General features: G+C 36.5%; 1 protein-coding gene across 2 annotated transcripts in view; it reads left to right on the forward strand.

Annotated features, from left to right (window-relative positions):
* The window catches only part of Thada (THADA armadillo repeat containing), a 308781-nt gene that overhangs the window by 74363 nt on the left and 219564 nt on the right, over nucleotides 1-14854 (forward strand). For both annotated transcript variants that reach the window (XM_048353036.1, XM_048353037.1), the window contains one exon: nucleotides 3917-4008. In XM_048353036.1, the coding sequence (XP_048208993.1) occupies nucleotides 3917-4008 (92 nt within the window). The remainder of the gene's footprint in view (nucleotides 1-3916; nucleotides 4009-14854) is intronic.

Consider the following 14854-nt stretch of genomic DNA (forward strand, 5'->3'; position numbering starts at 1 on the left):
TCTTCTGCCAAAAGCTGAAAACTCCAGCACAAAACATCAAAATGGAACAATTTAAGTACTAAGTCATTTTCCTTTGTGATGTGATCACTCTCCAGAAACCTTTTGATTCAATACCTTGTGCACTTTGTTAGGTTTAAAAATTAGACTTTTTTCGGTAGTTTCTTACATGATTCCAGGGGGTGGGGGTTATGGATTTTTGTTTTGCTTTGTTTTCTGTGTCATTGTGTCCTTTAGAATAAAGGAGAATATCCTGTGGTTTATAGGTGCTTGGATGCCACTTAAAACAAACAACAACAAAAGCCTGAGCTGGGCACCAGTGGCTCATGCCTATAATCCTAGCTACTCAGGAGGCTGAGATCTGAGGATTATTGTTCAAAGCTGGCCCAGGCAGGAGAGTCCATGAGACTCTTATCTTTAATCACCAGAAAACTGGAAGTGTCACTGCCTCAAAATAGTAGGATGCTAACCTTGAGCAAAATTACTCAAGGACAGCACCTAGGCCCTGAGTCCAAGCCCCATGACACTCTCTCTCTCTCTCTCTCTCTCTCTCTCTCTCTCTCTCTCTCTCTCTCTCTCTCTCTCTCTCTAAGAAACTTGGCAAAGGGAAAAGAAAAACAAGATCTGAACTCTGCAGAATGGAGTATTTGCTAGAAAGGCAAACTTTCCAATAAGTGATATGCACAAGGCATTTCACACTTAAATAATAAGCCTCTAAATGAGAATCAGTCTATTGCAGTGTTAGCCAAAGGCAGAGACTCCTGAAATGAAAAAGAATTCACAAGGTTGCCACATCCTGCACAGAAAACTGGACATCTTCCTGTCAGAGAAGCAGACTTCTAGAATTACATCTAGGAGTATTACATGATGACTCTTTGGGACAGAGTGTTTTCCTTTCGCATTTACAGGAAGCAGAGCAATACCTGTATATAGTCAGTTCATTCAGAGGTAAGGAATGTGATTCAATCTTGAGGAAAATGAAAGATCATCAGACTAACTGCCAACAATATCTCTATTGTTTTCTTCAACTAATTCCAGATAATACAATAGGTTTCTGTAAAAAGGCTTCAGGAGATTAAAACCTGGTGATTTTTCAAACTTTTTGGTCAAACTCAAAGTTAAGAAATGAGTGAGCTAATTTTTTTTTTTTTTAGAAAGGAGCAATTTGGGAGACCCTAAACACAATATGTGCCTGCACAAAATTTGAAAATAAAAGCATAGTAAGAACTGTAAGAGCCATCTGTTATAGCACCATCTGGCTATCTTCATCCCAATGCATTTTCTTTCTTTTTTTCCCCATGTTATTTGTATACGTAAATACTGTGCACACATCCACAAAAGCGCGCGCGCACACACACACACACACAAAATTTCTTATAATCTTTTTTTGGTGCTTATACTAGCACTTGAACTCCTAGACTTTCAGTCGGGGCTCTTTTGACCACTTCTGCCTTTACTTCTGGCTTTTTGCTAGCTTATTAGAGATTAGAATTTCAAAGATTTGTCTGCCCCAGCCTGCTTTGAACAGTGTTTCTCAGATCTCAGCCTCCTGAGTAGCTAGGATTATAGACATGAGTTACCACCTTCTAGCTTAGAATCTTTTTTTTTTTTTGCTAGTTCTGGGGCACTATCCTTGAGCTCATTTTGCTCATGGCTAGCATTCTATCACTTGAGCCACAGTGCCACTTCCAGCTTTTCCTGTGTATGCAATACAGAGGAATTGAACCCAGGGCCTCATGCATGCTAGGCAATTACTCTTACACCACTAGGCCAAACTCCTGGCCCTCTTTTTTTTTTTTTAAATACTGATTGTGAAGAAATTTTTTGCTTCTGTTACTGAGTTTGTTTTAGTAGACAAAATAAGCATCACAGGTATTATTTATATTTTTATTTTAATATATTGTTATATTGCCTCTCCCTCTCTTTTTCCTCTCCCCCCTTCCTCTTTAATTTATATACATTTGCATTGGTGGGGATTAAAGATAAGCATCACAGATATTATGATTCATATTTTTACTTTAATATACTGTTATGCTGCCTCTCCTTCTCTTTTTCCTCCCCCCCCTTTCTTTCTTCCTCTTTCATTTATGTACATTTGCATTGATGGGGATCAAAGCAAGGCCTCATGCATACTAAGCAAATATCTACCTCCAGCTACATCTCAGATCTTCTTTTTGTGTTGATATGATTTCTAGGAAGGGTCATCCTAGGCTTAGTAGTCTGGGAGCTATTGGAGTAAATTGTGTAAGAAATGATGAAAACCTCAGCTAGCAGAGTCAATACTGATGAAGTCACAAGATGAATTGATTTGCTCTTTTTTTGGGGGGGGGCGTGTTAGGCAGGGTGCAGAATAGGGCTCCATTATTGTTTCCTATAGTTCTGTTCAGTTTTAGGATTTTATTGCTATTTTTGAGTGATTTGTTGCTGGTGTACTTCTAAAGTCCACTTCTTAGGCTGCTGCAGATAAATGGAGGTCTGAACTTTTAGAGGAAAGGTTAGTGACCAATAGGACAAATGTGGTGTGACACTATTATTTGGCTCCCACCATGGTTTTCCACCCTTTAATATGTTGCCAACATATTAAATCTCAAAATAGTGAGATTTCACATAAAAGTCAGTGTTTTGGGATGCTTTTTTTTTAAAAAAAAAGAAAAGAAAAGCAGAAGATCTGTCAACACTTGTTTTATCCTATGGCAAAAGTCAGCTGAATCTGAATAGTGACTGCATTGGACACTAGCTCTGTTGCTCATTGCAACAGAAGCATTTGAGTTCCAGATCCTTGTGGTAGTTGTTTTAGGAAGCTATTTTCTAAATCTTGCATTATTATTTTGGATGACCTTTCAGCTTATATTGCTAGTTAATATATCATATGATGATACGTACCTAATAAGAATTTAAGTTCTGTTCTGTTTCTGGATTTTTCCCATAGTGCCTTACACACTGAAGGGGAGTCAATAGTTAGTATACATCTACATGTCTCTAGTCTTATTTTTAAATATAATTGTGGCAGTTCAATACTAGGATATTCAGGACATTTTTATGAAATTCCATCTTAAAACATTGGTTTGGAAATAATATCCTCAGTAGCTTGGAGAAATAATTCAAGTTCGCGCACGCATGTGTGTGTGTGTGTGTGTGTGTGTGTGTGGTTTTTGTTGTTGTTGTTGAGAGAGAGATTTTGCTTTGTAGCCCTGGCTGGTCTCAAACTCAAGATTGGCCTACCTCAGTCTTCTAAGTGCTGGGATTATAGTATAATATACAAGATTATCATATTATAGTATAATACATAGCACCATGCTCAACTCTCACTTATTATTACTAATTAGCCATCTAAAATAATTATAGGGTTAAGATTATTTGGTTACTGCCATTGTGAGGTTAATAACATCTTAAATGTTATGTATTTTTTGGTTATATTCATTACATGAATCATTTTATTTATTTATTTGGTATGGTTTTGCAATTTGAATTTGGGGCCTGGTGCTTGCTAGGCTGTCACTCTCCCATTTGAGACATATCCCCAGCCCATTATATGGATTGTTTGAAATCTTAAAAGCATTTTCCTCTAGGCACTTCATCACAGGAAATAAGTTGGAAGAACTAGGTCCTTCCTAGACTACTCATTGTCAGGAAGGATTATGTGATGATACAAGTACAGACATCATGAAAACAATGGATAATATTAGAAATCTAGGAAGAAGCTGTGTTGTGTAGATAGTCAGATTATACAGCTCAATTTAAGAGAAGCTATTGAATGTATTACTATAAAGAGTTTTTTGGGAAATGGTCTTATTTTATGGACAAAAACATTTTCTTCAGTCCAATTGATTAATGTTTTTGAATATAAAGTTTAAAATTATAAATACTTATTTCATGCCATGAGTGTTTAACTCTCATTGTACATTTATTTTTACATTAGGTGAGAAATTCATCCACACTTCTCTTTAGTTCCTTGATCACAAGAATTTTTGGTGTTAAAAGAGGAAGGGATGAACTTTCCAAAACAAATAGGTAAGTTCCATCTGATGTTAACTTTACTTTTACAAAATACTGTACCAGCCAAAAAAAAATTGTCAAAATTCTGCTTAATTTGCTAGGTGCCCATAGCTCATACTTGTAATCCCAGCTACTCAAGAGGCTAAGATCTGAGAATCAAGATTCTGCCTAGGCAAAAAAGTCTTTTTATCTCCAGTTAACTACCAGAAAAGCTAGAAGTGTAGCTGTGACTCAAGTTGTACAGTGATAGCTTTGAGCAAAAACAAAACTCTTAGGAACAGGGCCCAAACCAACACCAAGACCCAGGCCAAGCACCCAGACCAACACCAAATTAAAATAAAAATGAAAAAATCCATAAAAGTACTACAGTAAATCAACCTATACTGCCAAATTTTAGGCCCTTATATCAACTGTCTAATAAGTCAACTTCTCATAATATAGCAAGGTAGCAAGAGCTAAAATGCAGACTTATTTCTCTCAGTATATTAACTAAAGTTATTTTCTTTCTCACTGTATCTTTTTCGAGTATTTCAGAAAAGTCCTAACCTACTTTTTCTGGCATGTGTGCCTTTAGTTGTACAGGTGGAGTTTTTGTGATTTTCTTATCAGAATGACTTACAGCTTATCTTTTTGTTGAGCTCTCTAGGGGAAACATCTTGGTTATCTAGGAGGAAATAATACTTTCTACTTTTGGTATTTAGCTTACTCCCAACATTTTTATATAATATCTGCAAGAAAGCTTATGAAACCATTTGATTATGAATATTTTTAAATATATAATATAAGAAATTATTCTTAGGTAAGTTTTGAATAGTTCATCCTAAGTACTTGTAATTCATTGGGCTTGCGATTGTTAACACTAGATGTCACTGTTGCTGCATGTTTAATTTAACTGAGCCCCAGCTTGGTCTAAAGATCTTTTCTCTTGAGACCTAGATAAAAAAATTCAGACCCAGTTCCTCTCCTCTCCTGAAAGAGTTGGCATGTTTCACATTTAGGTTTAGCCTGTTGTTATTAGAATACATTTTTATGTGACAGACATACCTGTTAGGAATTAAAAGGTAACATCAAGTAATTATATTATAAGCTGGCAATAATTTTAATAATGCCCACTATGTTAGTTCTGAATTGTCATTTAAATAGCTACTTATCACCCCATAACATTCACCAAATATTTTAAAGGAAGGTAACTGGCTTTAAGTATAAATCCTCTGTGTACATACAGGAAATACCAGGGAATTTTTCTTCTTTTAGACTGAAGATAATTTTAAAACAAAACATTACTTCTTAAGAAGGATGATTATAATTTTACTTTCTAGTCTGTTCTTAAGAAAATTCAGTAACTTAAAATTACTGTCTGTTTTCCTTTTATGTACTTTCTTAATAATTTTGTAATGTGCTATGGTTTAAAATATTTGTCATGTTATAAGGCTGTGATAGTGATATAAATAAAATATTAGATTGTCAAACATGTAAAACTAGTATTTGAAGCTGACTTGAAAATGAAGGTGTGTTTTTCTCTTTCATTTATATTTTTTTGGTGTGCGTGTTCTGTTGTTTGAAATAGATTCTTGCTGTATAGCCCAAGTAGGCCTCAAATTTGTGATCCGCCTGCCTCAACTTCTTTAGTGCTCGTATTGCAGGTGTATGCTACCACACCTTTCTTCCCTTTTAGTTTTTTTTTTTGGCCAGTCCTGGGCCTTGGACTCAGGGCCTGAGCACTGTCCCTGGCTTCTTCCCGCTCAAGGCTAGCACTCTGCCACTTGAGCCACAGCGCCGCTTCTGGCCGTTTTCTGTATATGTGGTGCTGGGGAATTGAACCTAGGGCCTCGTGTATCCGAGGCAGGCACTCTTGCCACTAGGCTATATCCCCAGCCCCCTTTTAGTTTTTTGAAGTGACTACATATATAAGAAAATCATCAGATTTATTTCATTTAGATTGCACCTGAAAGAGAGTAGTGGTATAGGGCAATGTTTCTTTTTTTTTTTTTTTTGGCCAGTCCTGGGCCTTGGACTCAGGGCCTGAGCACTGTCCCTGGCTTCTTCCCGCTCAAGGCTAGCACTCTGCCACTTGAGCCACAGCGCCGCTTCTGGCCGTTTTCTGTATATGTGGTGCTGGGGAATCGAACCTAGGGCCTCGTGTATCCGAGGCAGGCACTCTTGCCACTAGGCTATATCCCCAGCCCTTTTTTTTGTTTTTTGGGTTTTTTTGGCCAGTCCTGTGCCTTGGACTCAGGGCCTGAGCACCATCCCTGGCTTCTTCCCGCTCAAGGCTAGCACTCTGCCACCTGAGCCACAGCGCCCCTTCTGGCCGTTTTCCATATATGTGGTGCTGGGGAATGGAACCGAGAGCTTCATGTATAGGAGGCAAGCACTCTTGCCACTAGGCCATATTCCCAGCCCGCAATGTTTCTTTTTGCCAAAAAAGATAAAACTCTTAAATCCAAACTCTGGATATTCTCTGTCTCTGTCTCTCTGCCTCTGTCTCTGTCTGTCTGTCTGTCTGTCTCTCTCTCTCTTTAACACACACACACACACACACACCTCATTAGAAATTCATTTACTGCTGGGTTCCTGTAATCCTACCTACCCAGGAGGCTAAAATGTGAGGATTGATGTTCCCAGCTAGCTAGAGAAGGAAAGTACATGAGACTATTATTTCCAATTAACTCTCAAAAAAAAGCCAGAAGTGGAGCTGTGGTTCAAGTGATAACGCACTAGCCTTAAGCAAGAAAGCTAAGATACAGTATTCAGGCCCAGAACTCAAGCCCCAGGACTAGCACTCACACATATTACTTTATTTTGAGTAAGATTACAAGATGACAGGTTTCCTAGAAAGAGGGAAGTCAAATATTTGTATAATTTCATAAGTAAAATTAAAAAGGAAAATGAAGGAAACAATGTCAATAATTTATTTAAATTTGATAAACCTAAGAGTCCTTATTTCAGCAATCTGAAGATTAATACGTGCCAGCCCCTATATAGATTACTGTTTCTTTTAGAAAAATGTATTTGTTGGCAGTACTCACTAGATTTTCTGTGTAAAACTTACTTTCTTAAATTTGCAATTGTTTGTGATAATTCTCCTGCTTTAGTGGTTTACTTATTTATGTCACTTTGTTGAAATACTAACTCCCTAGGAATAGAAACATTTCCATCTGTGGTATATATAATGAACACTTTAAGAATGCTAGAAATGATGGCTGGTAGATTGGTTACTTAGTGATGGAATAACTAACTTCAGATGATGACACCTCACAGGACAGTTAAGTTTGCTTTTAGAACTGCAGGTTGTCCTGCTTACAGTCTTGCAAAATGTATGCTTTTGATCAGAAAGGAACAGGACATAAAAAGAACATCTGTCTTTTCCATCTACTAGGGAAAAAATATCTGTCTTGGAGTAAACAAACTGTTTCTAGGCATTTTGCTGCCACTGGAGATGACCTTAATAGATTCATTTATCTACTCTGCACTTCAGTTTCTCCATCTACATGTCAGGAACAATAAGATCTAGACCTGGCCCTGTGGGATTATTGTGAACATAAAACAAACTATCAGATGTTTATTTTCTACTTGAAGTCCTAAGCTATAAGAGATATGGTGTGGTATTTCTCTCTGCTAATATTTCTAATATTGTACTCATTCAGTTTTCTTAGTTAGACTATATTTTCTGTGGACAGCATTGGAGTTAGTATCTCACTATTTTTTTTATGTACCTGTTGCCTTGTATATTATTTCTGGCATATAGGAGGCACATGGACATATTTGCTTAATGAATATTCAGATTTTGTTACTAGAGAGGGAGTAAGAAATCTGATGACTGTTTCTGCCTTTGTTCCCTTATAGTCATGATAACCAACTGAGACAAGTTACTGAACTCCTCTGTGCTTTGAATGTCTCCTCTGTAAAGTAGTAGGTTTGGCCCAGCTTTGAATCTTTGCAACACCAAGATCAAAATATGTCACTAGAACTACAGATTTAGTAAAGTGCAGTATTTCCCTGTTCTGAAAATGGCACCTTTCTAATAGGAATAAAGAAATTCCTTTTATATAAAGGAAAGAACAGAGTGTCTACCTCCTTTCTAAGTATGGAGAATACTCATACACAAAAATAAATTCAAACTGTTTTAAAGACTTTAAGACTTCTAACTATAAAACTACTATAAGAAAACCTAAGTAAAACACTTAAAGATATGGGGATAGTCAATGGTGTTCTAAATAGGACTCCTATTGCTCAGGAGATGAATAAGAACGAATAGATAGGATTGCATCAAATTCTGCTTCTGCATGTCGAAGGAAACATTTACTAGAATGAAGAGACAACCCATAGAATGGTAGAAAAACCTTTGCAAAGTATTCTTTGGACGAAGAACTAATATCTAGATTATGTAAAGAGCTCAGAAAAACAAATACCTAAAGAACAAACAGTCCATTTAATGATCAAATAAATTGAATAACTAGTTCTCAAAAGCAGTACAAATGGCAAATAAATGCATGAAGACTTTGAACATATTTAGCCACAAAGGAAATGCAAATCAGGATGACACTGATATTTCATCTCATTCTAGTCAGAATGATCAAGAAAACAGCACAAATTCTGGTGAGGATGTGGGTAAAGAAAGATCCCTTAAGCACAATTGGTGGGAGTGTAAATTAGTGCAGCTACTATGGAAATCAATATGGAACTACCATATAATCCTACTGTAACACTACTGGACATGTATCTGAACAAATGTAAGTCAACAAAAATAGAGGTATCTGAACATTCAGGTTTATTGAAGCACTATTCATAATAGCCAAGGTATAAAATCAAAATCACCCTAGATGCCCAAAAACCAATGAAGGGATGGAGACCCAAATGGACATGCACGTGCACGTGTGCGTGTGTATGTGTGTGTAATATCAGTTTAAAGGAAAATGAAATTATGATGTTTGCAAGAAAATGAATATAGTTGAAAATTATCATGTGGAGCAAGATAAGCTCAGAAAGACAAATACATGGGGAGATTTTGCTCATAAGTGGAATCTAGACCTATAAAAACCAGACATGATTACAAAAGACGGAATTTGTTTTGCTTTTAATCTTTAAGTAGTTGTATGAAAAAAGGGGGAATTTTGGGGTTAGGAATCTGCAAGAGGAGGGAGGGAGAAAGTAGAGGATGATAGGGTTGAATATGCTCTAACTACATGAAGTAGCACAAAGAAACCCCACTAAAAGTCTTTGAAAAGCAACAGAGGAGAAAAGAGGTTGAGAAAGAGTAATAGAGGAGATGAATTTGATCAAAGTACACCATATGTATGTATGTACAATTAATATTTGCTAATAAAAACATTTTTAAAAGTATGTAGAGTATACTTGTAATGATTGAACTTTTGAGTCATTGATCTTATTCTAGGTATGGTCTTTGGATTGTGAACAACTAAAAAAGGTCTTACTTGTATACCCTCCTTTCATTTATATGTAGCCCAGGCTGGTTGGAACTCTTGATCTTCCTGCCTCAGCCTCCCGAATGCTAAGATCACAAATATCTTCCACCATACCTGGCTCTTAGGTATTTTAAAATAAATAACATTATTCCATTTTAATTTTTAAAGACTCCTTTCTTTTCTGTATGTTGCCATCTAACTGACTTGACCTGACAATGAATAATTGAGCCTCTGTAAAATCAGAGCCAGCATAAATCTATGATCTGGGGAATGGAGTGTACATGCACAGTAGCCTTCACCAGCATGTCAGTAGGCTTACCCTGCTAGCACTACTATTTATCTCTAGGTATTTTTTTTGTTTTTGTTTCTGTATGTACTAACATTCAACAAGGCTAGTCACAGATACATGGCAAGTGTCAATATGTAGCAGCCTGAAAAGCTTTACTTTTGTCTTCTTGGATTGTCTGCTTTACCAGGAAGTAGTCATACCATGCACTCTGTGTACAGAGCTATAGTGTGCATTATGATAGTCTTTGCATTTTTCCATGTTGTTGCCAAGTTCCTGGCAGGAACTCATCATGAACTCAGTGTCAAGATGTGAGACTAATTGAGGGATAGAACTTCTGTGTTACACAAGGAGCATTGCAGTTCAGCTAGGGAGACAAAAATTGTTTCTGAATTAGAAAAAGATAGAAAATACCATATACAAGCACCAGACAGTGTGATATGGGCAATGAAGGCCATAGAAATTGATAAATGGAAGAATTGAACTGAGTGTTAGAGAAGTAAAGCTTCTTTAAAAGCTTAGAAGATGAGTGGATTTGGGATATATGCAAACAGATTTAAAAGGAGAAACAGTAATAATCTTGTTCATTATGTTATGTGCAGATTTATTCTCATTAAAAAAGAGCTAATGTTAGTTAATTAGGTTAAGGTTGGCTTAGTACCATTTAAGAATAAAACGTGTTTGGAAAAGCATTCTTAGGTCCAAATAAAAATTTCACTGACTATGTTTAGAGATGTTAAGATTATTTTACTTTCCTAAATATAAATGACAGTTATTTTTAATATTTTAGTATTTTGTTATTAGTTATTCTTAACATATTTGTGTTGTACATTTGGGAGGATCCTCCTAGGGAAGCTAACCCTATCCAGCATCCTGCCTATAGGCAGATTTTGAATCAATCAATTTCAGACAGACTGGCTTGTCTCCTGTTCTTCATTTTTGTCTAGGGAGAGAGTTCACAATTTCTGTGGTTACTACTACATTGCTTAAGAAAGAATTGGGTTTCCAAAACTAAAAGTGAGAGTTGTAGGGCAATTGGGTTTCTAAATTTTAAAGAACATAATTACTAGGATTCAGAATTGCTTTCTTGCTTTGAACTACATAGTAGCTGTAACAAGCACCTATTTGCCAAAACTGAAAATGACCATTCTCTTTGTAGCCAGGGTAATATTAACATTCTCAGACCTATGAATTCTCATCTTTTCTATTGAACATGCATTTGTTCTATTTTCAGTCTGGGCTAGATGCTCTGCTAAGTATTGGGATACAGAGAAAAATCATGAATACCCTGTGCCCTTGAGGAATTTACAATCCTGAATGTGGTAGTTGGCTGTTTTGTTGGAGTCTGTGTTTAACTGGAAATTGAAAGGAAGGAATAAGTCTGGAGGTGATGTTTGACTGGTGCTGGTTGCCTGTTCTATTCTTGGCACCTGCCAGACCCATTTTCTGTGTCTGAGATAGCCTTAATGAACTCCTTGTGAGGGACACAGTATCCACATCTCACAGGGGTTGGTGACCAAGGTAAGCAGAAAGTGGCTTGATGAGAACACAAATTACCTTCCATGTGCAGAGAACCCACCAACATAGAAAGCTCTTCAGAGCTGTAAGTCACTTTTCTATAGATTTTACTTTGGCTGTGGGTAATGAGCTATTTCACCCAGTGTTTAATTATATTATTAATAGTTTGATTATATCATTAATACCGATTATGCACTGTTTGGCCATGGAGGTTTTTTGTTGTTACTTTGTTCGTTTGTTTGTTTTAAACTTGGTGAGCACATTCTCCCCCCCCCCCCCCCCCCACACACACACATAGTTTTTATCCAGATAAGAGATAAAGAAGGAAAAATACCTTAAGGCTTCCTGTGTTACACTGTAGAACCAGTAAGCAATAATGTAGAAACCTGTTTGTTGACAAGTAGGGAATTAATTAAACTTACCATCTTTATAGCTACTTCTATAAAACTTTTGTGTTTAGTGCTACAAGGAGATTTGGGGGTTTATAAAAATTCTTACCTAAGATACTGTTTCTTTTAGACTTGCTGCCCTAATGTTTTTCAGTCTATGTATTTTTTCAGTCAGATCTTTAAAATGAGACTAACATTCAGTATTCTTTGCTTTTATACTTGAAAGAATATAAGAAATTGTCTAATCCTGCTCTTATTTTGCAGATGTAAAAATTGAGGTACAGAAAAGTCAAGTGATTTTCTCAAGTCCATAATACTAGTACTTATTATTTTTCTTAGCTCAGTGAATTAGCTGATTATTTAGAAATGAAGTTTCTATTAGCAATTACACTAGTTCAGATTCAAATCATGGTTAAAGATTATTATTAAATGTACAATATGGAGAGACATTTTACTTGTCATAAAATTTTAAATATTATGAATGATTTAAAGTCAAGAGTGCTGGTGTTTTGGTATGGTCTGAAGATGTCATTCATGTTTTCCACAGATCTTTGTAAAACATTCAATCTGGAGACAGAAGGAAAATACAAGTCTTAGGTAACCCTTATTGAGAGGTTCTTAAAATCAAATTAAGTGTATACAGAAAAAATTGGTCTGCTGGATCGTTTCAATTTTCAGGTTTTTGTTCATTCTTAGGTTCATGGATTATGGGTAGGAGAACCACGAATAAAATTTTTAACTAAAAAGAAGTTCTTAAAAAGAAGCTTGTTCATGAATTTGAAGTAGGAATTAGTCATTGTGTTCTTAAATATTGACTCTAGCATGGATCAAATAATCTCTGTTCTTAAGTATTGCTTCAGGCCATTGCCTTCTTTAATAACCAAGGCATTGTTGCTTTCGTTTGAGCATGTCCTGTGGAATTTTGGCAATGTATGCATCCTCTTTTTGCATCTTAGGAAAGTATGAGTAAATATTTTTTTCTTAGCTTTGGTATTTTTGTAGCTTATATTTTATATGAGCCGAACTAATATAATGTAATACCAGGATTACATAATTTGTCAGGTTCGCTTCCAAGACTATGAGATAAAGTCTTGATTTATCAGTGGGTTTACAAGAAGTATTTTTTACTCATTCACTACATGTAGAGAAATACCTTAGAACTATTTTCTTTTTTCTTTTATTGGTTGGTCGTAGATCTTGAACTCTGGGCCTGGTAGCTGTCCCTGAGCTCTTTACTTCCTAAGTGCTGTACCACTGGAGCCATAGCACCATTTCCAGTTTTCTGGTGGTTAATTGGAGATGAGAATCATATGGACTTTCCTGCCTGGGCTGGCTTTGAACCGAGATCCTCAGATCTCAGTCTCCTGAGTAGCTAGTATTATAGGTGTGAACCATTGGCACCCAGCTATCATAGAGCTATTTTCCAAATGAGCAGATGGAGTCAAAGAGGTTAAAACCGGAGGAGACAGTTTCTTTGGAACTTTGACATTTTTTTTTATTCAGAACCTCATCTTTATAACTATTAGTTTTAGTAATGTGTATCTTTCCTTTCCTTTCCTTTTTCCTTTCCTTTCCTTTCCTTTCCTTTCCTTTCCTTTCCTTTCCTTTCCTTTCCTTTCCTTTCCTTTCCTTTCCTTTCCTTTCCTTTCCTTTCCTTTCCTTTCCTTTCCTTTCCTTTTTCCTTTTTCCTTTCCTTTCCTTTCCTTTTTCCTTTCCTTTCCTTTCCTTTCCTTTTTCCTTTCCTTTCCTTTCCTTTTTCCTTTCCTTTCCTTTCCTTTCCTTTCCTTTCCTTTCCTTTCCTTTCCTTTCCTTTCCTTTCCTTTCCTTTCCTTTCCTTTCCTTTCCTTTCCTTTCCTTTCCTTTCCTTTCCTTTCCTTTCCTTTCCTTTCCTTTTTCCTTTCCTTTCCTTTTCCCTTCCCTTCCCTTTTCCCTCCCCTCCCCTCCCCTCCCCTCCCCTCCCCTCCCCTCCCCTCCAACATGGAATTGAAGTGAACATTTATATACCTGAGAAAGTTAGATGACTGAGCATAATGGAAGTGTTCATCATTTATTTCTAAGGCAAAGATTCATTGATTGCTTGCTTCATGTAGACACTACATTAGGTCTTGGGGCTATATCATTGAGTAAAACAGACCTATTAAGGAGACTAGTTTTGAATTTTACATGGCATTCTACATTAGAATCTGTTCCTGTTTATGAGAAGAAGGGTCCTTTGTTTTCCCAAAGGACTTATTTTTGGTCTGGGGAAAATAGTGCTTATAGCTCGGATAACAAACTGATCAACAAGTTGAATACCTAATTTGCAGGACTGGCCAGTCAGTCATATGTCTGTCTATCTATAATTTATCTGTCTATTTCTTTGTGTTTGGATATATGTGAGGGTGAATGGTGGATATCTCCTTCTTGCTTTAATTAAGCTAATTTTCCTTGAAGCTTCAACATTTTAGGGAAACCCAATAATTCATCATTTGCTTTTTTTTGTTTGTTTTTAACTGCTGAAGTTTGAACCCTAGACCTTGTGCTTACTAGGTTGGTACTCTGCCATCTTGAGTCATGCCCCCATATCCTTTTTGCTTCAGTTATTTTTCAGGAAGGATCTTTTGATTTCACCTATGGTTGGCCTCAAATTACCATCTTTCTATCTGTGGTCTCTGGAATAACTGGGATTACAGGATTGAACCATAGATCTTGGCTTAATGATTCTTATATATTCTGTGATATATATGCTATGGTCTATATGTTTTTGAGAATGCTTGGAACTTGCCTTTTTCCATTTCAATAAATATTATTTCATATGAGGTGTATAGGCATTACTGCTTTCTGTTCCTCTCCTAAGAGTATCCTCCTTTGGTCTCATTGTGTGTGCATGCCTAGAGTCCTTATAATTTATCATGTCCCAGTATATTCTACATGTAGCTTGCATATATGAAGGAAAGTATTCTCTGTTTGTCTCTTTGTGTTGCCCAATTATTTTTTTTTACCTGTATGTATATGTGTATGTATATAGCATGCATACACACACACACACACACACACATACATACACACACAGATAGTCTTTTCTTTTTTGGTACTGGGGATCGAACCCAGGACATTACCCTTGCTAGGCAAGCGCTTTGCCACTGAGCTACATCCCAGCCCTGAGTGGCTCAATTCTTTACAAGAGTTTTCGTTTTCAAAAAACTCCCTGATTGGGCTGGGGATATGGCCTAGTGGCAAGAGTGCTTGCCTCATATACATGA

Source organism: Perognathus longimembris, chromosome 8 (genome assembly GCF_023159225.1).
Source record: "Perognathus longimembris pacificus isolate PPM17 chromosome 8, ASM2315922v1, whole genome shotgun sequence".
NCBI lineage: Eukaryota > Metazoa > Chordata > Mammalia > Rodentia > Heteromyidae > Perognathus > Perognathus longimembris.